This window comes from Sturnus vulgaris, chromosome 2, assembly GCF_052056855.1.
Source record: "Sturnus vulgaris isolate bStuVul1 chromosome 2, bStuVul1.hap1, whole genome shotgun sequence".
Taxonomy (NCBI): Eukaryota; Metazoa; Chordata; class Aves; order Passeriformes; family Sturnidae; genus Sturnus; species Sturnus vulgaris.
In genome coordinates, this window is record NC_142244.1 from 57,562,598 (window position 1) to 57,589,365 (window position 26,768).

The 26,768-nt window shown below is 39.3% G+C and overlaps 1 protein-coding gene across 3 annotated transcripts in view; it reads right to left on the reverse strand.

Annotated features, from left to right (window-relative positions):
• Positions 1-25,886, reverse strand: part of FNDC3A (fibronectin type III domain containing 3A) — a 112,039-nt gene extending 86,153 nt beyond the window's left edge. Inside the window, exons 1-2 of one of the 3 annotated variants that reach the window (XM_088159670.1) lie at positions 25,712-25,886; positions 7,381-7,509 (exon numbers count right to left, since the gene is read on the reverse strand). In XM_088159670.1, coding sequence (XP_088015796.1) covers positions 7,381-7,482 — 102 coding nt within the window. In that variant the 5' untranslated portion in view covers positions 7,483-7,509; positions 25,712-25,886. Of the gene's footprint in view, positions 1-7,380; positions 7,514-25,557; positions 25,684-25,711 lie in introns of those variants that run through there. The other 2 variants (XM_014868822.2, XM_014868823.2) reach the window with 2 other exon arrangements.
• Positions 25,887-26,768: the final 882 nt, after the last annotated feature.

Here is a 26,768-nt window from a genome sequence, read left to right on the forward strand (position 1 = left end):
CAGTGTACATTCCACAAGTGTCTCCTTCTTTAGTATTAAGGAATAATTACAATTTTGATCTACTTGCTTCTTTCTTTGTTTCCTCTCTTTTGCATTATCAGTTCTCACAGCTTGCCTTATATTTGCCTCATTTCCAGCAAACTCAATCTGTCTCATTAGCATTGACACAGTCTGTGGTTAGCAGATAGTGCACAGAAAATTTGGTACTTAAAATAATACCACTATTATATCTTTAAATCAGCAAAAGTATAAACATAAGGATAACAGCAGTGTTTCAAGGAATCTGGATAATGCAACAAACAAACATTTGGGCTTCAAAGTTTTAAGCTAATCCATGTTTACAGGGAATTAGAAGGAAGCAGTGTTAGGGGCAGTCATTGAACTCTGGAACTTTCTGAGGCATCTGGTCATGGCCAGTGGTTAGACACATCAACCTCTAAAAATAAAAACTGTAATACTTCAATCCGATCATTCTCATTTCATTATTTGTTGTTTGAAGTCCCTAAGAATTCAGTTTCACAATGCTAAGTGAAAGTAGATGACAAACAGAGCTCACACTGCAGAACAAAGGCTAAGGTTTCAGCTAATACTTCACAGGGGCTAGTCCCCTCAGCAGGCATCTTCCCTGATCAATCTGCCTATTTGCAACAGTCCAAATGTATAATGGACTAGAACAGAATTTTATACTTCCCAACATTGCTTCTGACAATTCAGATTTCTGTTTGCTGATACAGCAAGTTAAAAGCCCATAATATTTAAGACTGATGGATGTGTTTAACTTTTTAATCCTAAATATGCTATAAAAGGAAGTGTCAAATGAAGAACAGTGTTTTCTAGTTATTAAAAACAGCATTTATTTTAAAAAAATTAAGAATTTCAATATCACTTCTAAAGTAGCCTTTTTGTACCCTGAAAAAGTACCCTATATACCCACTTTTGTGTAAATATGGGCAACACTGTATATCAAAACACTGTGACAACACAAACTTGAGCTGAAAGAAAAATTAAAAGATACATTTCAATTAGATCAGATTGGAAAGACTTAGTCATCTCTATGTAATCTCTACAACCCAAATCCTTTCCCATATATTTTATCCTCTACTTCAAAAAGAGAGGGAGAATAAATAAAGCCAACTGCCATTTTTTGTTATAATGTGTAAACTGTAGCCTATCTGTTTCTAGAGAATGTCATTCTGGCTGCTCTATAAAGTGTATAATTCTGTAACATGCAGAGGGCCCATGGACTTTACCCAGTTATGGCAAAGGCTCAATCTCTAGGGAATAGAATATGACAGACTTTCATAGTCGGAAGGGACCTATGATGATCATCTAGTCCAACTGCCTGACTGACTGAGGGATTACCAAGTTGTTCTTAAGGGCATTGTCCAAATGCCTCTTAAAATACTGGCAGGTTTGGGACTTTGGCCACAACTCTAGAAAGCCTGTTACTGAGACCACCGTCTTCTTTCCCTAGGAAGAAATGCTTCCTAGGGAAAAACAGGTTTCAGCTAGCAGAGGATATAACTCAGATAACTTATTTGCCAAGTGTGCAATTCACCATTATTTTAAGAGTGGAGTTTCTATAACTAAAAATATGACTTTGCAAAGTAGTTACATTTTTTGTCACAATCTTATAGATTACAAGAGCTGTCTTTTGAGGAAACGTAGGTAAGCACTTGGGGTGACTTTGCAGGTCTTGGAGTCTGGCATTCAGGTCATGGCTTACTCAGCATTAAGTGTCCCATGCCACAGAGAAGGGGAGAGATGGGGACATGCCTAAGTCTGGGACACTGTTCAGGCATGATTATACCCTTCCAAACCTTGTTGATAGAGGAGCACACAGACCCAGCACTCAGACCCATCTGCAACAGACTGCACAGAAAATCCAAACTACCTCCATGGTTATAGCTCCACGCAATTTGCACCTTCTCACCTCATAAAAAGAGAGAGAGGAAATAAAAGTACAGATCTTTAGTCACCTTTGTACACCATGAAAGGGATCATCTTCTGGACATGCTTGTTTCCCCCCATTGACTGTATTAGCAACCTACGGTGACTAACTGACTTGAAATTCAATTTTCATGTGTCATCCAATTCTCCCAAATGTCAGTTTCTGAAAAGATTAATTCAACAGGGGCTGAATACCTCAAGTATCTTGGGAGGAATCTACTGTATCAGAGACCAAAATTAATCTAGGATTCATATCATGCACATGAAAACAGGCATTTTAGAGAGAAAGGACAATTACTGAAAAAATGTTATGAGGATGCTTCATTCCACAAGTTTTCATACCAAATAGAAGCAGAAAAGTCTATGAACTACACAGCCTTCACTCTTGTTTCTACATTTATTTTCAAACAGAAAATGTTAAAATAAACATATTTGAATGGTAGTATAAATTGTGCAATAAATCTGGCACTGCTTTTTCCTCAACAAAAGCAGCACAGTATTCATACATTACTATAAATCAAAGAATTGTGAATCCTCGCTTTCTGCTGAAGATGACGGCTTCTTCAAGGAAATTTAAAGCAAATTTCCAATGCATCTGCAATGAAGGATACAGTTTAAATAAACTGGAAAAAATTCTGACCTCTAAGGCAAAAAAAGAAATTTTACACTTAACTGAAAAAAACCCAACTAAAATCATGATTAAGTCAGATAGATGAAGGATCTACTAACCCTAGGTCATCAAAACTCAAATATTTTATGCTTTTCTTTGTGATTTTATTGTTTTTTTTTAGTCATAGCCAACAACCATGGAAAAGACTTCCATGGAAAATATTTTTCTGTATACAGAATGTCTCAAATAAGTTTGATTATGTATTTTGCAGTGATGGTTGCTACATAAAAATACTAATCAATCCTGGGGAAAAATACAGCTTGATAATGAGCTTCCATAAACTGGCACTGAAGCGTTGCATGCCTGAGAGTTCCAATGGTTCCAATGAACACACTTCTGCTGTGCTTCAGTGCTATGAAGTCACTGAAGAATGGAAGAATAATTGTCAACTAAAACAAACTTCAATGAACCTCCAAAATGAGAAGTTAGACATATCTGCTAATTCAATAGAGCCAAAGGGGAAGTAAAAAAACCCCAGCAAACAACAACAAAACAAAACAACAAACCCAAAACAAAACAAAGAAAACCTCCCAAAAAACCCAAAACCAACTCAGTCAAAAAGGACAGAAACAGTCATGCACATATTCTGTGTTCTGTGAAATCAAAGCACAGAAAAAAGAAAGGAAAACAGCACAATATGGAAAGTGATGGAAAGTGAGAACAGTTATAACACTATGTGTTGTTGAACAACTTTTAACATGGATTTATTTTTTTCTTCTTGAGGAAAAGATCATGAAACATATTGTAGTTCTAGGCTTGATTTTCAGCATCAAGGCAAAACCAAAGCAAGCTGGAACTTGACAATGTACCATATGGTTTTCAGAAGAAGTGCCAGAACAACAACCTAGCAAACTCATTTAGCAATCTAGTCTAGATTTATATTTTCCAACACCCTCTTCACCTTTATATTTTTGCTGTAATGCCACATATGCAAACAATCTGAAAGCCAAAAAAGGAGATTACTTAATTTATTTTATAGTCATCTATTACTCTGCTGACTGAAGATATCCTCCTATGATAACAGGTTAATAATAACAACGTTAATATCAGCAATATTTAAATAATTTAAATATTTAAAGAAGAAATTGGTTTTAGGAACACTAACTTGCAGATTTGATGTTAAATATCTACTTAAACCGACACACTACCCATATATATACATAGAGTGATATTTTTGGAAAACCCACCAAACATCTAAACTTCTCAATAAAATTTGGAAGATAAGCAACCAACCTCCCAAGTCAGAAGTGTTACTTTATCCCTATACCTTGCCAAGAAATAAAGCCAACTAAAGGTCAAACACTGTGTCCCATTCCCCAGAGAAAAGGAAATGGTTAACAGGTACTGGGCTACTTTGAGAGTGCTATCTATATTTTCTGGTAATAAAGGACACATAGGTGATACAGGAATACCTCACCTTACAACTGCTAGCTTTAGTGGGAAGGTACTGTGAGGGTACAGAACTCCAGTTCTGCTGCATACTTGTGTCAGCAATTTACTGATTTGTTTTGGAATAGCACTGGGTAGCAACTTTCCAAAACAATTTAACATTAGTGTGTTAAAGTAGTTTGAACTCTTGCCTCTTCTTTTCCTCTCCTTCCACCAAATCAGGACTCACATCATCAAGCACATCCTTCCTGTCCAGCCTCAACATTAATCACTAAAACATCATTGCACCAGTTACCCTTATGTGAAACCCGCCCCCACACTTCCGTCCTCATATCATGTTTTCCCAGTTTCATTTGGTTTCAACTCCTAACGATCTGCTCCGTTCTCCATCTACAATCCTACTCACCATTAAGACATAAGAAGTACACTATCCCCTTATGCTGAACACAGTGATAAGAAGGTGTAAAAGCAAGCAGTACTTCTGCGTTTAACAGAGGAGAAGGAGGAGCCAGCGGGCTTGGTCTTTGCTTTTTCTTTTCATAGGTTTTATCCTATGAAACCAACAGTAGTCCCCTGTTCCGTGTAACAGAGAACCAGGCAATCTCTCACAACAACACTGAGTGACATACAAACACAGATTAAGGTCCCCATGTTTTCTCACTGAACACTCACACATTCCTCTAACTTTGTGGATTGTTTTGTTTCAAAACATGGTGGAAAGTTACAGCTTTAACCTGATCAGACACTTCTGCTATTTGAAGCATATGACCTTTCATCTTAACATGTTCAAATATTTGTACTGCTATTTCACATTTACACTGCTAGCAGAACTTCAAGTATTTGAAACAGATTATCTTGAAGATATGAACTGTTCCAGAAAAGTACAGAATGGTGTGTATCCATCTGGTAACTCAGTTACGCAGTATAAACAATCTAAGTCACCATAATTACAAGAGTTAATTCTGGTAAAATGTAAGAAGGGGGTAAATTGATTTTAAAATCCTCAGATGTTTTACAGCTGAACAAAAACCTGCAAGTTTAGTATACAATTAGCTAGTCTAACATAGAAAATACCAACACAGAAACAAAATAATTAAGTGAAGAATTTTCTACTGGTTTTCATAAGCAAAATACCTAAATAACAAATTTTTTACTAATTTTCAGTACCTCTTCAGTCAGGACTGACTAAAACTAATTAGTTCAGCTACAGACCAACTTATACACTATGAATATAGTAGAAAATATCCATTTCTTACATGGACAAAACAGTTCTGAACTTTGATTGCAGGAAAACAAATTTTGTCAGCTCTACAGGTTAAATTATAGTTTATGCAACCCAACACCAATGCTGTTACAAAAGGAACTGGACAAGTACTTTTCATACACCAAGGAAGTAATCCCGACAAAATGCGTGCACGGTAGCTATGTAAAAAGACTTACAGAAAAATTAGTAACTCCATCATAAAGGCAGAAGTCCTCTCCTTTCTTATAGTTTAAAAGTTCAAGGGAAAACAAAGGAATACAATGAACTAATATTCAAGTTTAAAATATTTTTATACTCTCATGAGTACCATATAAAATAAACATAAATGATTTTAAGACTGTCATAAATAAATAAGCAACTGCCTGACCTTTCTGCAGCCTAAGTCTTAACTGGGCAACCTTGACACAGAACATAGTCCCTGCAATTCTGGACTTCCCATATTGCAGATATACAAACTGATGTCTTTTAAATCACCAGACACAAAAAGGGTTTCCATTCAGGTTTCCTATCACTGAACAAATGCACTTACTAACTCTTCATAAATCTTGTATTAGATGCAAAAGGAGGACAGAGAATGAAAGTTGCAACTTTCATTCAACATTGTGAAACACAGAACAGGAGACAAGTTATCATAAAATGGGGAAAGAAAAGAAAATTACTTATTGATGACCAATGCCCAATGAAAATTCCCTTTTTAAAAATACACGATTACTACCAGTCCCACTTTAGACAGTAGTTGTAATGAGCTGCCTTTTGTTTTAAATTAAAAAGACAAAACCAGCATATATGTTGTTTTTTCCATTAGAAGATTAACACAAAGCCCCACAGATCAATTTCTTTGAAGAAACATTTTGCTTGTTTTCCAGTTTTAATCTTACTTGTCAGGAGAAAGAGACAAAATTTTAAAGAAAACATATCCAAAAGGATATTTAAACTCACATGCGACTCAAAATCTTCCATGATTACAGTGTCAGTTTGACAGTACAGCCTGACAGTCTTATTTTTATGGAGGGCAGAACAAGTAACTCAGTCTTAACTATGTTTGAAAGGTCATGTGGAACAGGGGAATTACCCAAGGACTAGAAGAAAGCAAATGTCAGTGCAATCCTCAAAAAAGGGCAAGGAGGAAGATCCAGAGAGCTAGAAGCTGGTCAAGATCACCTTTAGCTCTGGGAAGATGAGTAAGTTTCCTAGAAGCCATTTCCAAATGCATTAAAGACAAAAAGGTGATTTGGGATAGTCACTATGGATTCACAAAGGGTAAATCAAACCAGACAAACCTGGATGCCTCCTACAGTGAAATTACTTGGTGAATGAGGAGAGAGCATTACTAATGTTTATCATGACTTCAGCAAGGCTTTTGACACTCTTTTGAATAACACAGAAACTGATGAAACACAGAGCATAGGCACTGAGGTAGACTGAAAACTGGACCAAGTGCCAGTCTTGAATGCTGTGATCAGCAGTGCAAAGTCTGGCAGGTGGCCATCCACTGGTCGCCTACTGCAGTGGCTGACACTGGGGCAGCCAAGGACTACAAACTTCTTTAAAGATCTGGATGATAGGACAAAGCACATCATGAACAAGTGACACAAATCTGAGTGGAGCAGCTGATGCACTAGATGGTTGCACTGCCACTGAGAAATACAAATTCAAGACGTGTCCAGGCAGACACCAACATATAAAAGCAAGTCCCATCATTCAAGTTACCCAGTTGTAAGCAGGTATCAGTCTGGAGATCACAGTTATTAGCACATGTGGTGCCTCAGCTACTATGTTATACCACAGGGAAAGGTTTATTTGCCTTAATGAGATCATGCAGTAATATAAATACATAACTTCCAAACTAAGACATAATCATAGCTTGACAATTTGGCAGCTGTTTGGTCCCATTCTTCCATGAAGTTCTTCCACGACACAGGTTTTCTGCTTCATCCTTTTTACAAATCTCATCTCTGCACCAGTTCTGCCTTCACCTCAATCTCTAAGACATGTGTATGCCTAAAGCTGCACAAATATATTCCAGATGAAGGATAACTATCTTTTACAATGTCAACATGTCAGTGATGTGTTGGAAGGAAAAAAAAATGTACTGAAGTTTCCTTACCTGTTGTGCTCCATCCCCACTAACAATAGGGGAAGTCAGAAGAGGGATTTCACTACTTATAATTGAAGTGGTATCCAGTAATGGTGGATGTTCTGCCATCATTGATGGTACACTAATTCACAAGATCACCTGCAAAGAAAAGTTACTCAGATGGTTAAACTATATAAATATTTCTGAATAATTATCCTTCAAACTTGGCTCACTTTAGAAATAACAACAACAACATAAGAAGATTATGAAATTAAACACCTTAAGAAAGTACGTTTCCACAACAACTAGCAACCATACAAACCCGAAGTGTTTTTGTCAGCTCGTACAAGCCTCAGTTATATAGAGAGGGTGGTTTACACCCCCTCTAGCGGCTGAGCTTCAGAAGAAGATACATCGCTACCATGGAGCAAACAAACCCGAATCTTTTAACTTTGTAACAAATCAAGGTTCATCTGACTAGCACTGCTGACAAAATGCCTACTGAGGAGGAAAAAAAAAAAAAATCAGTTGCTTTAGAATCTACATATACAGTGTTCTTGTTTATGTGAAACTGGTAAAAAAAACAAAATATACTTACAGGGACACCTACTTTTTTTTCTCTTTTAATAACCAACCCACTTTTCCTATTATTATAATGAATACATACTTACTTTAGTAACAACTCGTTACTAGGAAATGTCCCACTGAAGCACAAATAAATGAATAATAATAATAAAATCTTCTGTACAATCTGACATTTCATAATTTTAAAATTTATTAGAGCCAGAAATAAAGCTGTGTCACTTTGATAAGCAGTGGCCCTTTAATCTGCAGCTGGAAGTTGGGGAGGAAGGGAAGAGATAATGCCCACACTCACAACTGTAATCCACATAACCATACTACAAAAAAGGACCTGCTAGCACACATTGTAAAGTTACAAGAAAACTGATAACACGAAAAAAGCCACAGGGGCAAGAGGCCCATGAAAGCAGTGATACACTTTAACTCTGAGGAATATCACATAACAAGGTTACAGAAAGCAGGATTCAGCCAAGCATTCCTCCAATTACATTAACAAGTCACAAGTAACATGTTTTCTGATACTTTGCATCTTAGTGCTATATGAAGACTGGATGGAAGAATTAAGACCAAAAAAATCGGAAGATTAATATTTTTCCATGATGGAACTAAGTACTGCAAGTCTAAGAAGCTGCTTTTGAAATTGCATTTAATTTTGTTTAAAAAAATCACTAAATTACATTGGTCTTAACTCAATCCCAGCTAGACCTAGTACACTTAGCTTTTGAAATAAAAAAGAATTAGATCAACAAGAATTGAGAAATTGATATTTCTTAACAAAACAGAAAGACAGATGGAAAGAATTCATTAGGGGTGAATGGCACATTCAGAATTCCCACAAGTTAATCACATTTTGCATAGGAAAACAGTGCTTTCCATCAAACATAGACATAAAGATTAGGCTGAGAGGCAGCTTGTACAGTATTTCTAAAGCAGAACTGCCTCCTTTAGCCAGTGCTTACAGCAGCCTGGTGAAAAAAAGTAAATGCAATTTTACAGTTACACAGTCTGACAGCAGTAGTGTTACAGGCTTTTACAAATTTTGCCTTGATATCATCTGGCTACTGAAACTCTCTGCAAAGACTTCCCAACTTCTAGTTCAGATATACTGTCTTCTCATAAACAGAGATATTTACTACTTACAGCATTAACTTCAAATGAAGAAACACCTGACAAAATGGAAGGAGTGATAAAGTCAGCTTAATGACATTAACTTCAGTACCAAGCTCTAGAGCCATTCGGTGAACTGGGACAGCTTACTACTCAGAGGCATCATCTCAAACTTCATCCCACCCAATGGACTGCTTTTACTTGCTTGCCTCTCTCGGGTTGTAGCTCTGCTGTGGGCTGGAATCCGTAGTACAGTGCTCTCAGTACAAGAGGAGTCACACATTAACAAAGCACTACAAGCACTACAGGCCTCCTGAACAGCTACACACACACAGGACAGCTTAACTATTCCCATACTGATGGTTGTCCTGCGGTAAAACTAGCAACTTCAAGAAAAATGCATTCCAACATTAGTTGAGTAATTCATTTCATTGTATAATCTGTAGATTTAAGTTGAGGAGAAAGAAAATTCTCTCTAGGTCAAAAAACTCAAACTTATTTGTGATTACTTAAGAATTCATCAGTGCCCATGCCAAGTCATTTAGACCTGCTTAGCCAGACTAATTGGTCTTTCAAGAAATAAGGACAGGGGTTTTTATTCCTACCTTACTTTAAAAGCTTTCCTCATCATCAAACAAATCCTCCAGGCTACAGTCAGTCTCCACCACTTCTGCAGGTGGGCAGAGGGCTGATGAAAGTTACTTGGATTACCTTTCAAGTCAGCAAGTTTGATGGTAAGCTTCCCAGGATATTATCCAATGACTGTTTAATGTGAAATGAATGCACAGCCCGAAAGCAGAGGTCAGAATCAAGGCATCCCTCCTCCCACAACAGCTACAACCAGGCTTGATGTTGTGCCATTTCTTGGTCTTACAGCTCCAAATATTTTGTGCTACTATCTAAAGCATGACAGAGAGAAAGGTAATTCCAACACTCCAAGCAGTAATTCAACACACTCCTGACCTAAGCTGGCTTGAATTTCCCCACGTTTAAGGTAAATGGAGCTCATTATTTCCAAGACACCATGCTAATGACTAGTCTCCTGTATCAGAAAGCACTAATTGCCTTTATCACACACTTTTGACTGAATTCGTAACTTATGATACACTCAGGGTGATGGCCACTTATTAGGCATAAATCAAAACATGTCTATCAAATTGAACACCAGTGAGAATTAAACATAACCTAAACTGACTCAAATACAAATGTCGTTACCACCTGTTCAGGCTTTCCAAGACAGGAATAACTGAACATGTGCAACACCCGCTCTCAGGTTCATTCATTCCTAGAATCATTTAGGTTGCAAAACACCTTTAAGATTATCAAGTCCAACCATTAACCCAGAAGTAAATCATATCCCTAAGCACCATGTCTATATATCTCTTAAATACCTCTAGGGATGGTGACTCCACCATTTCCCTGGACAGCTTGTGCCAACACTTAACAACCCTTTTGGTGAAGAATTTTGTCCTACTGTCCAACTTAAACTTCTCCTGGTACAACTTGAGGACATTTCTCTTGTCCTATTACTTGTTAGCTGGGAGAAGAAACTGACCCCAACCTGGCTCCACCCTCCTTTCAGGTAGTTGTAGAGAGCAATGAGGTCCCCTCTGAGCCTCCTTTTCTCCAGGCTAAACACTCCCAGCTCCTTCAGCTGCCCCTCATCAGACTTGTGCTCCAGACTCTTCCCAGCTCTGCTGCCCTTCTCTAGACTAGCTCCAGCACCTCAGAGTCCTTGTAGTGAGGGGCCCAGAACTGGACACAGGGCTGAGGTGTGGCCTCACCTCTGCCGAGTACAGGGAGACAATCCCTGCCCTGGTCCTGCTGGCCACACTATTGCTGATACAAGCCAGGATGCCACTGGCCTTCTCAGCTACCTGGGCACACACAGGCTCATGTTCAGCTGCTGTTGACGAGCACCCCCAGCTTCTCTTCCACCAGGCAGCTTTCCATTCTCTTTCACAGATGTTTAATGATTTGATTTGTGTGAAAATTAGGTTCCCACAGGCACCCACGTGCTTAGGTCAGTAGTCCACCTTTGGCACCCAGTCCTTTGTGCCTTAATGGGACACAGCTAAATTCCATGTCTGGACTCAAGCATTTGATTTATTCTGGAGACAAAGCACACTGCTCATCGATAAACCCTAACGGGAGGTACTATATAGAACGTTATTCCTGACACCCTCTACAACAATAATGAAAGTGCTACCTGTCAGACTGTGCAATCAATCTAGAAAAAAAGTGTTTTCTTGACAATACAATATTAGATTTCTCTGCAATGTCACTGAACTAGTCTTGAAGACTAAAGGTTCAAACTTCACACCAATGTGGGTCTATACTACACGTTCACCAAGAGCCTCTTCCCCATCAGCAGTTGGGAGGCAGCAATATGTACAAGTCAGTGCATATAATATGGTCACACAGTAAGATGGGTATGTTCAACCATTGCAGGTGCCTTTTTTTTTTGCTATGAGGACAAAGAAAGACACCAATTTGAAAAGCGAGAATGTGTGGCAAGAGGAGAAGTCAGCTAAAATGGACAAAATGTTGGCATCAAGACAAGCAGAAGTGCTCAATAAATGTATCTTGGAAATAAATTACATCACATTCAATGCAAGGACCTCAAGTGTGTGCAGACAGAGCCTTTAGATCAGCAGATACCAGAAGCTTGCATTCAAGACCTCTTGAAGACGTTTACCTAGACCTTTGAACAAAACTTGCAAGGAACTTGGGTCCTAGGAAAGTCTAAGAGGTCTAGAAGAAAACCAGAAGTTTTGCATTAAATATTATGTTGTAAAAGAGAGAATCTAGTCCTGTTAACAAACAATAATCTGAAACCAACACTGAATTTTATTTGTAAAGAACTAAAATACAATTAAGATTGATTGAAAAAACTATGTCCAATTAACTTCATACAAACCTCCTGGTGATGGATATTGCTGAAAAAGGTACTAAGAAGTGGACTGGAAAAACAACCTTAAAATCTTATTTGGCATTAGAGAGTATTTCTCTTCAATAGAAAAATAGAGCAGATGGATTAAAACTGAATGGACAGTCCTTAAATATTAACAATAAATACAGAGTTGTTGAGCCATGTGAGTTTCCAATAGGAAAGGAAGATACCAGTTCTCGGTTTCTCATTACAGAACATGTTTTTGACTTTCTCAGAAAAAAAATTAAAAAAAAAAAAGGAAGTCAAAAGGAAGTCTGGAAATGACAAGCCATGACAGTGATAAGAGACTGAGTCATTTCAGTCAATTAAAATGGCATGAATAGCTTAAAAAGTTAGGCATAGCAAAAAGTATTAATACATAAAGGTAAAGCTGCTCTTTCTAAAATTAAAAAGAATGAACACAATCCTGTGAAGGGTTGATTCTGACAAGGACAGAATAATAAAAATGGACAATCAAACACAAGCTTGCCAAAAGGCTTTATCGGTTATATCAACAGGTCTACCTCCCTTAGCAACAGAGAGGAGAGGATGTTTTTCCTGCCTCTGGCTGCAAATACCTACCATCTCTACTGGAATAACTTCACAAGCTTTGTCTCCAATTTTCTAACTTAAAATTGCTGCTAACTGTTCCAAGTGTGAGCAACAACTTCTTGAACATATTGTTCCATATTGAAAATACTCAAAGCAAAGTATGTGCATACTTTGCAATTCAGTCGTACCTTGCAATTTCAGCCTTAATCCTCATAAAGCTGCTCCAGATGATCTAACTGTCCTCCAACTCAATCTAGTTTCTGGATATACTCAGGACTTAATGAGGTATTGAAAAAGGCACAAGAAAAACAACTTGCATTTGGACAACAGGTAAGGCTCAGCCTGCAGAACCACTACAAGCAATTCACTAGCCTATTGTCTGATTTCCTGCACCATTGAAAACTTTGATGCAGCAGCCTTCAGAAGGGGTAAAATAACATGTGGGATGAACCAAAGGATTTATTTAAGGCCTACTCACTGCACCATTCTTGTGGACATATTAAAAGGAAGAGGATACATTAGATGAATAGAGAGATAATTCTCAGTTGCTAAGCACAGAAGCAGCTGAGAAGTAATTTGCTATTGGTGGAGCATTAAATGCATGGTTATTTAGAAATCTACACTGTTTCGGGCAGAGCAACAACTGCTGCATGAACAGCTGCTTCATTTCTTGTCCTGCTACTGCATATACTGAACTAGTAGCAGACATTCAAAGTCAATTTAGGACTACAAACTCAGTCTACACTGAATCTGCTCTGAGTCTGTTCTACAATGCAAGGAAAGCACAGGGTCTGTTGAGATTACCACCAAATTGTGGTAATTGTAATTGTACAAGACTTACATTGTAAACTACCTATTGCCCACTACCCCCACCTGAATTGCTATTAATTTTCCCTATTATCATATGAATTTGAAAATATCTTGAAAGGGTTTTCTGAAGCCTATCAAAGCCGAAACAAAGTGAGGGTATTTAAATTTACTGGATGTGATTTGTTTAGACTCCAGGGCTTATGCCTGAGGAGCCTTCAAAAAATGAATTACACTAACAAGGCAAAAGGCTAAATGATGTTAAAGCTCAAGAACTGTGTTCCACTCCATAGTTCAGTAAGCAAGTTTGCCTTCCTGAATGGTAATGACAATTTAACTTAATCCTTAAATGCCTTCAGATTTGGTCCTTTATTGTTTCTGTGGCATTACCCTCAAGTTGTAAAGCACAATACAACACTGCTTTTTACTGTCAGATGTTCACAAGGGTTAAGGAGTGCTGTAAGGCTGAGATCATTGGGCAGTGCATTTCCTCTGCACATGCAAAGGATCAGCATTTCCATCTCCAAGAGACTAGCAGCTGATCTTAAGGATAGTCTCTGAAAAACTCATCAGCATTGTATCAGCTGTATCACCAAGGTAAAACAACATGAGTCAGCAGCACAGTGTCCTGTAGCAACGAAGGCACACGAGGCTGTATTAGCAGAGAAGTGCAGCCAATGGGCTGAGGGAGGTCATTATTCCCTGCTATTCAGGTGGAATCTGGAATACCGTGTTCAGTTTTCTCAGCACCTCCTCCTCCTCTCAGCGTAAGAGAGATGCCACAAGGACTTCTCCTGGGCTTAGGCCATGAAAGACAAGAAGCTAAGAGCACTAGAGTAGCCAGGGGTCACCTGCTAGCTGGATAGCACTACCTGAACGATGCTGGTTGAGAGCCTTAAATCAAACTCTGCCTGAAGGCATGTTAAAAGCACAAGTGTTTGGACAATGCTCTCAGGCACAAGGCATGACCCCTGGGATGTCTTGGGCAGTGCCAGGGGTTGGACTCTATGCAGGTCCCTTCCAATGCAGCATATTCTATGATTCTTTGATGGAATCATAGAATCCATCTATGGATCCACTGGTATTCTGTCTGTCCATAAAGATTAAAAAAAAGATATCTTGACAATGAGAGTGGTATAGCATTGGCACACCTTGCCCTGAGAGGCTGCAAAATTCTTAATCCTGTAGTTCAGTAATCTCCAAAGAGGGGTAAACACACTCCAGCACAAGACAAACTCTTGGCATGTGAAAAGAAAATCTTTTTTGTCACTGAAAAAAACCCCTTTCAAATACTGGTTTTCATCTCTTTTTTTTTTTTTTTTTTCATATACTTTATAGTATACATATATCAGAGTAGCATAAGCTTATAATTATAAAGATTACATATATTGGAGGTGCCTGCTTAAAACATTCTTTACTTATGGGGTGCATGATGAAAAAATTTGGAGAGCAGTGCTGTAGAAAATCAAAACCTGACCATGCAAGGTCCTAACAAGGTCCTAACAAGGGCTGGAGAAGGCAATCTTCAAAGACCCTGTCAAGCAGAATTTTCCTATGAATTCCAGAATATTAGCCAAACAAAATACAACACATAATGCCAAAGTTGAATGGCTTACAGCAGATCAGAACCCAGAGAGAGGACCATAGCTTGCCTCCATTCTCTTAAACGCTGTCAGATTCTCAATTCAAATTTCAAAGCAACAATGACAATGCTAATCAAAACTCAAACTTGGACACCTAAGGCTCAAACTTTGGAAGTTAACTCCGTCCATAACAGAACTGCTTTATATTCTGGCCTTTCTCCTAAAAGAGGAAGGCTGCATTAGAGAACAGTTATGAATTAAAAAGTTACACTTTTGCATGAACATCCTACACAAACATGCTTTCCAGTTCACCTGGGATTAGGCACTACTGTGATAAACATGATAGCTAGTAACAGTGCTGTGTACAAGAAAAACATATGGACAACTCCTTTCCTAGAGATTCACTGCTTCTGGTTATTAAGTTTGATACAAAATATAATTAATTGATTTATTCACAACTAGAGGACTTATAAGGCCACACTCCACAGTGGTATCGCTGGTGCCTACTGAAGGAGAAACTTGCATTCCTGTTTCTTTACTGTTTTTATGATTTATAAAGTATTGCTTCTCTATCTACCTACATACCATCACAATGCTTACAGCAACTTAATACTCTTTCACATCCTAATTTTGTCAAATCTAGTGAACAACAAACACAAATTTTTATTATTCCAGAGAGCTGTTCAGACGAGCTGTGAATTCTATACAGCACAAGGACAGAAGCTTGAAGAAGGACAAGCCAAAAGCACCTAACACAGAAGGGTGCAGTGTAAGAAACTGGCTTAATGAAATCAATACTAAATGTTTCCAAACTGCATGTTGCTCTTACACAAGAAGTAACAAACCCAGGGCTTTTCCACAATTTCTTTGTCAGTACTGCAGTTTCATACACGCTTCAAGCAGTTTCATATTACAGCTGCCAATTCGAGTTGCCATAAGGTGTGTTTTCCCAGTGGGTTCAGCACAGCAGAGCAGGTGTGCATTCCTTCTTCACCTAGGTCTTCATGCAGCTACACTCCCCCAGGAACCACAGGCAAGGCTCATCCTCCAGTCCAGATAATTCCAGTAAGAAATAAAAGCTTCCCTGAACAGGAGACAACACTTAGGTTTTGCCAAAGACCAAGGAATTCAACAGAACCTAAAAGACTATAAAACCATCACCCAATCCTAATGCAATAAATGCTTTGATTCTGCCTTCTCCAACATGGAGATAACAGATACACTTGGAAAACAAACATCTTTCAAATGGCTGAAGCAAAAAAGCCCTATTTTATATAGATTAGAACCTCACATCTGACTCTTCAAGAAGATGCAAGCTACTGTTTAAACTTTTCCTGTGATTGAGTCATTTATAAGTAAATACTCACCATGTTCTTTAGTGTCTACTGTGAGATAAATTTATTCTTTATTATCTTCTACAGCCCTCAAAACATACTTCCTGCCTGACAACTTCAGACTTGTAAAAATTACTAATTATTTCCAATCTGTCAAATTGCCCATCTAGTTCAGAACTTATGAGACAAGAGTGGGCAAAAAGAAGTGCCCAAGATGTACAAATATGCAAAAATGAGGAAAATTCTAGAATATTCCAATGCAGCCCTAGGGTGAAGGGGAAAGAACAAAGAATATACAACAGATGTTAGTAATATCACTTAATGCACTACTGGAAAAAGCTCAGATAGAGTGATGCAGCTGGTGTAGAAATGTATTAGAATGTAATTACCCAGAGATCCATAAGGTTGTAGCTGAGCTATTAAAGTTATGAAGCATGCTGAAGAGCTTTGTGTTTGTTTTTAAGAATCAGAACTGAGCAGAAGGATTTTAATTTCTCTCCCTCCCTGTACATTTACCACATTTTCCAGTCAAAGAGTTTCAGATATGACAATTACAGTACGCCAGCTTTTCTTTTTCAGTTCTGAACTAATTATTTCAATTAATATGCAATTTATTTAAAATATATACTTTATTTCTCGTAAAGTATTTTTCCTGTTTTAGAAATGTTTTCCTGGGACACTTGATAAAATACTTTCCAACGGAACAGAGAAGGGTTATTTTTTGTTAGAGGAAGGGTGTTCTGGGGAACATTTCTCTTTCACTAATTTGGCAATCTCCTTCTAAGTACAGTGAAAATGAAATGGCTATTCCCTTCAGTGCTGGTCATAATACTAAAAATGAAGATAGGCAATACAGGAAAATTGTAAAAATAGTATCGTTTCATGAAGTAAATCAACAAAGTCTGACAGTCACTTAAGAGTGAAGATACACTAAAGGTTTTAATAAGTACTGGAAGTTCCTATCAAAGAAAAAAAAAAGAATCTACAGCATCTACCATCAATATGGAAACACTTCAAATGTTGCCACAGATATTCACTCAACATAATTCTCAAAGTCTGAGAAACATGATCCACTATGTTACCACTGGAAGGTGAACACTAAAAGGCGTAAAATTAATGCAGTACTCTTACGAAGGAAACACTGACTGCTGAGCAAATGCAAGTTGCACGTCAACAGCCAGTTACCAGATCTGACACACACTCAACAGTCACCACCTGATCTACTCAGAGCGAGAATGGCCAAGCCTTGCAACAGCAAACCGTAGCACTGTAGGAGTTCAGTGTAGTACAGTAAATTAATACTTATTTCAGGTTACCTTCATACTCCAGCAATGAGTACTGGAACTGCTCCATATGCAATGATTTAGGAGCAGTTTCAAATGCAGTTCATGCATTCATGCCATGGGTACTATAACCTATATAAGAATGCCTAGTAGATAATTGGAAATTCCCCAGCTGTTCAAGTTTAATGCACTTGTATTTATGGGCCAGCAGTTTTTGAATCTGAGCCAAAGAGGCTAAGTTTTTAATAGTAGCTGATGTAGGAAACTAAACTTTTGAAGGTGAAGACTTCATAGAGGAAAAACTAGACAGTTATAAACCAGTCATCCATAAAGTCACAATATGTTCATGGACACTTACTAGCTCAGTTTGCCCAGCACAAGTGCTGAACGCTTGACTGGAAACAGTAAGACCAGTACAACTGAAACTTCTTCAAAACACCACATTCTGGTTTCAAATGTTGTTGTTATTATTATATTATTAACAAATCACCCACAATCCTTATCTGGATGAAGTACACGTAACTTGGAGCTGTTGCCTAGGAAGAATTTAGTACTTCCCACCTATTTGCCTGTCCCTCTTACACCTTGAAAGAAGTCTAAGCTTTTAGTAAGTGCAAAGCTAACAGAAATCGGAATTAATCTGTTAATTTTATTTGGCACTAATTTGGTAGCATTTTACAATCAAAGAGCAAACTGTCAGCAAACCTATACCTAGTCTTTAGCAGGTATATTAATCCAATGCACTGACACACACAGGGTGCAATACTGTGACCTCCTTTGCCTTGGAGGACATCTTCCATTTAGATATTCATGGGAATCATCCCCCCCAAAAAATGAGGAGAATGAACAGCATAGTGTATTTTCTGCAACAATTGTAAAAGATCTATAATGGAATTCCACTTTATTTATGTTACATCGATCTAAACTATGTTTTATTTTACACTCTTGTAATTCTCAAGTATTTCCTTAAACCCTCCTAGTTTTACTTTTATACCAGCAAGATTAGATTCTTCTAAGGTTCTGCCAGGAGTGGATTTCCTTTAGTTTGTTTTCTGAAAATCACGTGGCTTCAAACCCAACTTGGCCTTTCCCACTTAACTGCTACTTTTGCCTTCATTTCTGTTCAATAACATGCTTAGTTTTTGAGAAAACAAGCAAATTCAATGCCAAGAATCAAGCTACTTCTTCATTTGTCATTGACTCCCTTTTCTCAGAGGCTGTGAGTAGCAACAAGAAATTTCCAAAATAATTTTTCATATGATACCTTTAAGGCAAACTAAAAACATGGATATATTTTTATTAGTGCCTGCAACTGGTCAGTGAGATAAATTTATTGCAGAGACAGCTGCTGGTGTTGGAGCTACAAAGAGTGCATGACTCAAGCAGAATGAGCAGCTTTTAAAGAACTCTTATGAAACAGCTTTTTCCTGCTCATTCTGAAAAATGAAAACTGTGCTATCCAAATGTAAGGTGACGTAGGATCAATGAGACTATATGCCTAAGAGACAAAAATTTCTCTCCACTGATTCTTTTGGAAAAGCTGTAGATCTCTGTTTCCATAAGGAACAGGACAACAACAGAACATCACAAATCAAGACAAACATATGAAAACTACTCTCTGAGAGTAAAAATTCACCAAAAAAGGTCTTATGAGGGCTAACAAACATTTGAAGGGTGTTCTATTATCAAGAATTTAAACTCCTCTAATTTAGTTCTGCTAAATCATTCTAGCAGATTCCACTTACACCGGTCAACATAGTGAATTAAACTGTAGGACAGATAGAGTTTAAAATTAATCATATAAGAATTAATCAGTTTTAACACAGAAGTTTCCTGATTGACTTTACACAAAAATGTGCAAATACACAAGTGAATGTTAAATGTAGAAATAAACAGAGAGGAAGTGCTTCTGCCAGTGTCAATGCATCACATTCATGAAGCTACAGACCCTGATAGTAAAAAAGGTCAAGATGCACCCTGCTAGGTATCTCAACCTGAATGCAGCTCTTGAAGTCTGAATGTGCTACTCATTCAAGAGTCCTCCAAAGGAGGAGCATCTGCAGCTACTCAAGGGGAAGATCAGTAAAATGAGAACAGGTTTCTCAGGTATATTAGCAATCCCTTCTCTCAAGTTCCACACCATCCTTCTAGAAAAGTTTTAGTTAATCAAAACACCATGGGACTAACTAGTTTGACTGCCTAATCAAGTCAAGAGGACAAAGATGGTCTTGCTTCATCTTTTACATATGAAGTTGCAACACTGAATAGCTGTCAATTTGTTAACAACAATACAGTCACAAAGTCAGAAACTGATTTGTTTTGAGCTGTATTGCCATGATGTACATACTTAAATGTACTGGGGTACTTCTAAAATCTATTATTTGGTTTATGGTAACTTTTCCTCACTACTGAAATGCTGCCACTGAGTGGAGTGTGCATATAAACTAATATTCTTAAATGGGGGCAGTCAAGCTATTAGCAAGCCTGAACAAATTAAAACAAAATACATTTCAGCTGCATCTAAGAGTAATCATTGCCAACAGTCACTGCTCACTTCCACAGCTTCTTTGACTCCTGACTTCTCAGTGCTTCATTTCAACATCTTCAATCCATTTTCATACTAGACTAAATGGGTAAATACTCGCCTTAGAGTGTTGTCCTCCCCATTTACATTTTTAATAGACTCTACAGGATCTGCAGACACATGGTAACTCTTGTGTTTTATGACATTTACTCTTACTGTAGAAAGTCTCTTAACAGTCTATCAATATATATTTTGAAATATTACTGCATAGCTATAGTCACAGCTTTCTCTAATTGGCAAGACACTGCAAGTCAAAGTTTGTGCTGAACCATCTTATCCATTCAATTTCTGTTTACAGATTAGTTTCCAGCTACCTGCACACTTTTTGCAGATGATTACTACTTGATTTGCTATCCCTTCGTAAAATGTGTTCTTCCACAAAGTAAAATTACTCCACTTGCTATTCTGTTGTCTACAATTCATTCAGTGAAGTTATCTAGTAGATACAGTTCTTCCAGTTCAAAGAACAACAAAAACCAAAACCTTGCAGTTTAAAAACTGGAAGTTGGAGAAGAAGGATTTCTTTTATAATCAAAAGAGTAAGATCTGGTATGGACTATGCTACGTGAGTGAGGGGAAATGAGACAATAGCTGGGCAGCAGCACATGCTTGTAGGATCCTGCATACCACAGACATTGGGTCTATACACTGGGGAAACTCAACCCCATTTACAAGGGAGTATTTACACTTGTGAACTACGGAGCTTTTTACTTTTTACTGCCAGTAACAGTAAAGTTCAAGGTTTGTTAAGTTCATTTTCATTTCAAGTTATTAAAAATCAAAAGTAAATAAGAACTGAGATTTCGCAGATTTAAATTCAACCAAGGTAGAAAAAAACCCAGAGCAGATTTAGAAAGAACGGTTATGCAGAAGGTAAAGTTAACATTCATGCCCTGCATATACCTTTTCACTTTCAGTTACAGAATAAAGTTACTACCTATCCATACCTGTCACAGTATAAATCCTTCTGGACCTTGTTGAAGACATTTGGGATTGCAAACTTGCAGATAATTTAATTTTTGACAACTTGTTATGCCTCAAGTAATTTAATATATAATAAGGCAAATTATTTTCTACTGTCTATAAATGCAGATTTTTGTAGTGTATCTTTTAATCTGTCCTAAGTGCTTTGGCACAACTCTGGCAGCAAATCTGGGGGGAGGTACACCATAGGCATATTCAGGGCTCCTGTTTAACTTCTGTGAACTGCTGTTGAGGTGGTGCTTGATGCCCAAGGTACTAAACTGAAAGAGAGGATACCAATGTTAACCTAAGTGATGTTTTGACTGCAGAACAGCATGAGCAGAAGGTCCACATATCCTGAAAAAGTAAAAACTTAAAGGGAGACAAAATGTAAATTCTATTAAGGAAACTGGTAGATATATTGGTAGGCCTAATGGGACTGAGGCCAACAAGTGTGCTTGCCTAGACATAAACAGTGAAAGTTTACTTGGAGGCATGAACAAAGAAGGTTAATCATGTCCAGTCTAACTCAGTTTGAAATGTGCTGTGAAGACATCACTAATGAGCATGGTGCTAAGGTTTTAAAAAAGTATTTAGAAAATAAAAGGATATTCCTTTCCTGAGGTACTGCAATTCCGAATACAAAAGCTTTCTAACCAATACATCCAAGAAGAGTAATAACACAGTCCTCTACACAACTGTGCCATCAAAGCAAAGATTGACAGTTTTTGCAGCATGTGTTGTAACCAAAACAGATTATCCATACAACCAAGAAAAGTTGCATAACCCAACAAGTGAGTACATTAAGAATACACCATGAAAGGAACAGCAAAAATTCTATTTCATTATTGACAAAAGAGCATACAAATGCTACTTTATTTTACATTTCAATAAAGTCGTCTATGAAAAGTTAGCAAAAAATCTGCAGATTTTCAGTGGTTACAGGCTCAAGAGTGTGTCAGCAGCTGGAATAGGACCAGATTTCTAGGGAGCAAACAAAATGACTTCAAAAATATTTGTTCCATCTGAAACTAAACGCAAATTAATTGGAACAATTAAAGATGACAACCTACAAGAAACTTAATACTAAGTTTCACAGACATTTCCTAAACATCCTGCTACCTCATCAGCCCTACAAAAAACAAACCTGAGGGTGATAATCCAAAATACTACTGGACATAAACACAACCATTAAACTTCATGAATAGACAAGATTAAGAAAAAAGCTGATAGCGTTTTTCTATTGACATCAAGTGAACATCAGCATTAAGGAAGCTCAAAGTTTACTGCATATGGCAAAGAACAAGCAAAAATCCAGTCATTTCTGTAGCTCAGGAAACATTGGCCCCATGAGCAAAATAAACATTGTTCATGTTTGCTGAACAGAAAAAGCAGCAGTGTACTCATTCCAAACTATTATCGCTTTCCTGAGATACAGACTGTAACTTTTAGTTAAACTAAAGACTTGACAGTCCAAGTCAAATCCATTTTTACTGAGATCTGGTCCTACAGGAAAAACAACAGCTCTCAATTCAACTCAGGCACTCTAAATTGCAGTGAAGTTGAATTTTACTACAAATTGCCTGGGAATTTCCCCAAGCCAACAGTCTTAAAGAAATCAATGATAAAATACAGAAGTGTTATTGACACCTATAACAGAGAGAGTCCAATTAATATTCTAGATAATAGAAATGCACTGATGGAACATGACATTATTTGTAGATATTTTAGCAGAGATTGAACTAGAAATCCCACATTAGGCACTGGAGGTCATAAAAAGATGTTGCTAGAGGAAGATAAGAATTCCTAGGGTTCCAGAAGGCACTGACAAGGAATATCAATGGACGCAGACAACACTAGGAAGCAGGCCTGCATCCTCACAAAAACTATCTTCTCTGGCATCTGTCTGTCTGGGAATCAAGACTGCATGTTTGCCAGTTCAGCGGAAAAAAAGGGATGGGGCTGGGTTACAGGATTTGCCACTGACAGAGGCATCACTAGACAATCAGAACACCAGCACATAACACCTTCCCAGCATTCAGTACTTCTAGAGACCAACATATGTACAACAGCATACACTACTGCAGAAGTGACCTGCCAAGCAAGGGAAATCTTGGCATTCTCTAAAAGCATTAGATGTTAAAACCATCAATGAGAAAGTACTGACAAGGATGAAAAATTGTTCTCCTGAAGTCAGGCTTTAAGAGTTTTTCTCAAGTCCTAAGACAGAACACTGCAAAAACATGTTCACTTAAGCAGTTAAAGTTGCAATAACAATTCTAAAGGATCTCTTTGAGATCTTCAGCCAAAATTATTATCAGCATAACACTGAGTTAGCAGATGGAGGTCCAAATTCAAGTAAAATTAAATGGCCACAAGGCAAAGGTTAACAAAGAAAAGCATCCTAAGACCCACAGGACTCACAGCCCAAAGCAAATGAGTTATTAGTCGAAATCATAATTCAAGTTTCTGCAGCTCCATTACATCACTGCCTATAAAAATCTAAAGCTTTTGCGTTTTAAGTTCACAAACTAGTAGAAACTCCAACTTGAAAAAGGCAGAACAGCGCATTAATGGACTGAAATCAGGTAACTTTAGTGCTGGGTGTAATGACCTGTCCCTCATGTAACTCATACACCTAGAGACTGTCATACAGCAAAAAGCCTCAGAAGAGCTCCACTTGCCCTGAAAAAAAGAACTTAAAAAAAAAAAAAAAAAAACAACCCCAAAAACTGAGACACTCATCTAATTCTGTTTAATATTATCAGCTACAGTAGTCAGCCTGTGACTCTGCTCAAAGCCGATTGCTCACCCCCTGACCAAGTGATCTAAGCAAGAGATCAGTGAGTCCTGGCCTTTCTGAGGACAAGGATCTTTGTCTCTCTTAACCAGGGCTTCATCTGCTAAAAATCAGTGTCCGGTGCCCCTGAGGAACTGATACAGCACATAAATTTTCTCCCCCAAAGTCACCAGAAAAATAAATCTGGTGTAGTTTACACAAACAACTCCCAGACTCCATGCATGTGTGTCAAGATGACTTGTGCACACAGAGTGAATCTGGACTAGATGCCATGTTTCCAAACTCGACCAGCAGCCCTCATGCTTAGTAGAAACACCGTCTGTCATGAACTCTATCCAATTTTCCAACATTGAGTGCTGGAGATACTCAGCTACTTCTGACTTTCACATGTACGTACAGCTTTCTCCCTACCTGACAGCTTGCTACTTCCCCATTCATCATGTGATTAAATTTCATAATTATTTGAGACCATTTCCTTAAAAAAACAAAACAGAGGCAGAAAAAAAATCTCTTTCTGAATTTTAAGGACCACTGATTTGCCGTGACTCATACTATTTCACAACACAGAAAATAAACACATCTATGGATGCAGATTCACATAAAGCAGAAAGTTTCCCATTGCCATAACAACAAAACAGCTTATTTTAAGCAGAAAGCTTAGCAGGATTGGGTCCTTCAGTTTCTAAGACAGAAGCTGCCAAGTACTCAGCAGCAAAAATTTAAAGATTTTAAGTCTCCTTGAAAATTTAAGGCATTTCTAATTAGGTATGTATTTGATCAAATGTAGACTTAAATTCTAAAAACAAAGGACATTTCACAGGAATTACTTCATAACGCAAAATGTTCTAGAATAACACTTGACATGCAAGGTAGCTAATAAATTGCCTTTGACAGGGTTAAACAAATGACTAACACCTCTTGAGGTAACATTTATAACATTTTCTCCTACCAAATGTATTTTCCTCTTGTTTCTGCTGCTTTTTTTCTTTACTTCGCACAATAAAAATCAGCTGAAAAGTTTCATTTTTGCTTTTAAGTGGTTTCACTTTCTAAGTTGCCTGGAAGCAAAGAAAAGTTTCTGTTTAGGTTGGGCGATACTCAGAGAGGGGAGAATCGGGAGTAAATCTGGCTGAAAGAATAGTGCCTCTGCTAGGAGTGGGCAAGATGATTACCGTGTTTTCGGGAAGACTGTTTTACCTACACAGAGAAGCTCAATCCGTTTTGCTGGGCGTTACGAGGGAACCTTTATGGCTTAGGCGGAGAGCAACAACAACAACAACAACAGCAGCAACAACGAGAAAGAGGTGTCCAACACCACCACTGCCTTCTCCTCCCCGCCTGTCACAGCCGGCTCAGCTGTTCTGGTCGCGCTCCGCATCTGCTTCTCTCTCCGGCTCAACCACCGCCTCCTCCCGCGGCCGCCGCGCCGCAGCCCGGCGCTGACAGCGGGCGGATCCCCGCGCCCCGGCCGGCAGAGGCACCTCCGAGCGACGGAGGAGAGGCAGCCAGAAAGTTTCTTTCGCGGGGCTCCGTCGGAGGCGCCGGCTCCCGGTCCTCCCCGGCGGAGAGCGCCGCTCCTCAGGCACCGGGGGCAGGCAGCGGCGCTGCCCCCATCCCCTCGCACCCCTCTCGCCGCCCCGCAGAGGGGAAGGCGGCGGTTCGCCATCAGCGCCTACTCACCGCCATGGCCCCGCGGCTCTCCCGGCTAACGGTCCGCGCTCCGCCGCCAGCGGGCAGCGGCGCCGAGGCGGGGAGCGCCAGGGGGAGTTCCCGATGGCGCAGCTCGGGCAGGGGCGGTGCTTCCCCCACCCCTTTGCCCGCCCACTCGAGGTACCTGCGCTCCGGCCGCCGCCGCTCCGCCGCCTCTTCCTGCCCTCCCCGCACCTGTCACTGCTCTCCGCTCCTGCCGCCGCCCCCGCCCCGCCGCCTCAGCGCTGCCCGCCGCCTCGCCCGGCGGCACGCGGCCGCCATCTTTGGGGGGAGCTGGGGAGGCCGCGAGGGGGCAGTTGGCTCTGGCGCGCAGTGCGCCTGCGCGGCGTCCTCCCGTGCGGGAGGGCGGGGGCGTCGGCCGGGAGAGGGGCGGGGCCATTGTGTATGGGCGTGGTTTAGGCGATGCGGGGGCGTGGTCTGTGGAGGGCGTGGCCGGCGGGGGCGTAAGGGGTCAGCGGGGTCAGCGGGGTCGGGGTCGGCATTGGCCGTACAGTGGCCTTGACCTTAGCCTGTGCTGGCATCTGGGGTCACGAGCAAGCCCTACTTAGAAATAACAAAAACATCTCTACATTATCAGCCCTGTGTTCAGCGCAACTCCAAAACATAGCCCCATACCAGCCATTGTGAAGAAATTTAACTCTACCCCAGCCATACCCAGCACATATTCTTCCCCTTATTCTGTACTATTTACACCATGACCAGGCCTCACACTATTCAATACAATTTCACTGACCACCACCCTTCTTCCCGTAATTTGATACAATACACAGATTCCGTTAGTCGATGGACCACCCTTGCAAAATGTCCATTAAATGTCCTTTGAGTTCATGTAGTCCATGACTTTGGGTTCCATCAGTTATGGTAGTCACTTGGGATTGCGGAGGTGTGTTTTGTGGAGATACTGGGCACCAAAGCCACGTCACTGATGCACTTGCACTGCTCCTTGTAAGGCTTCTTCTTCATTGTTTAGCGTGGCTTCTGCAATAGTAATATCTGTAACATGCGACTCAAATCATGGGGATGGGCTTGCCCGGGCTGGGCTCCTGCTGGGTGAAGTGTAGGAAGGGCTGCCTCTTTCCTGTATAGCATTATCACAGTGAAACTCAAAGGGTGGAGGTTGAGCAGGGCAGGACTGAGGTGTCCCCTGCCTGCTGCCCAAGCCCTGCCTGCTGCTCAAGTAG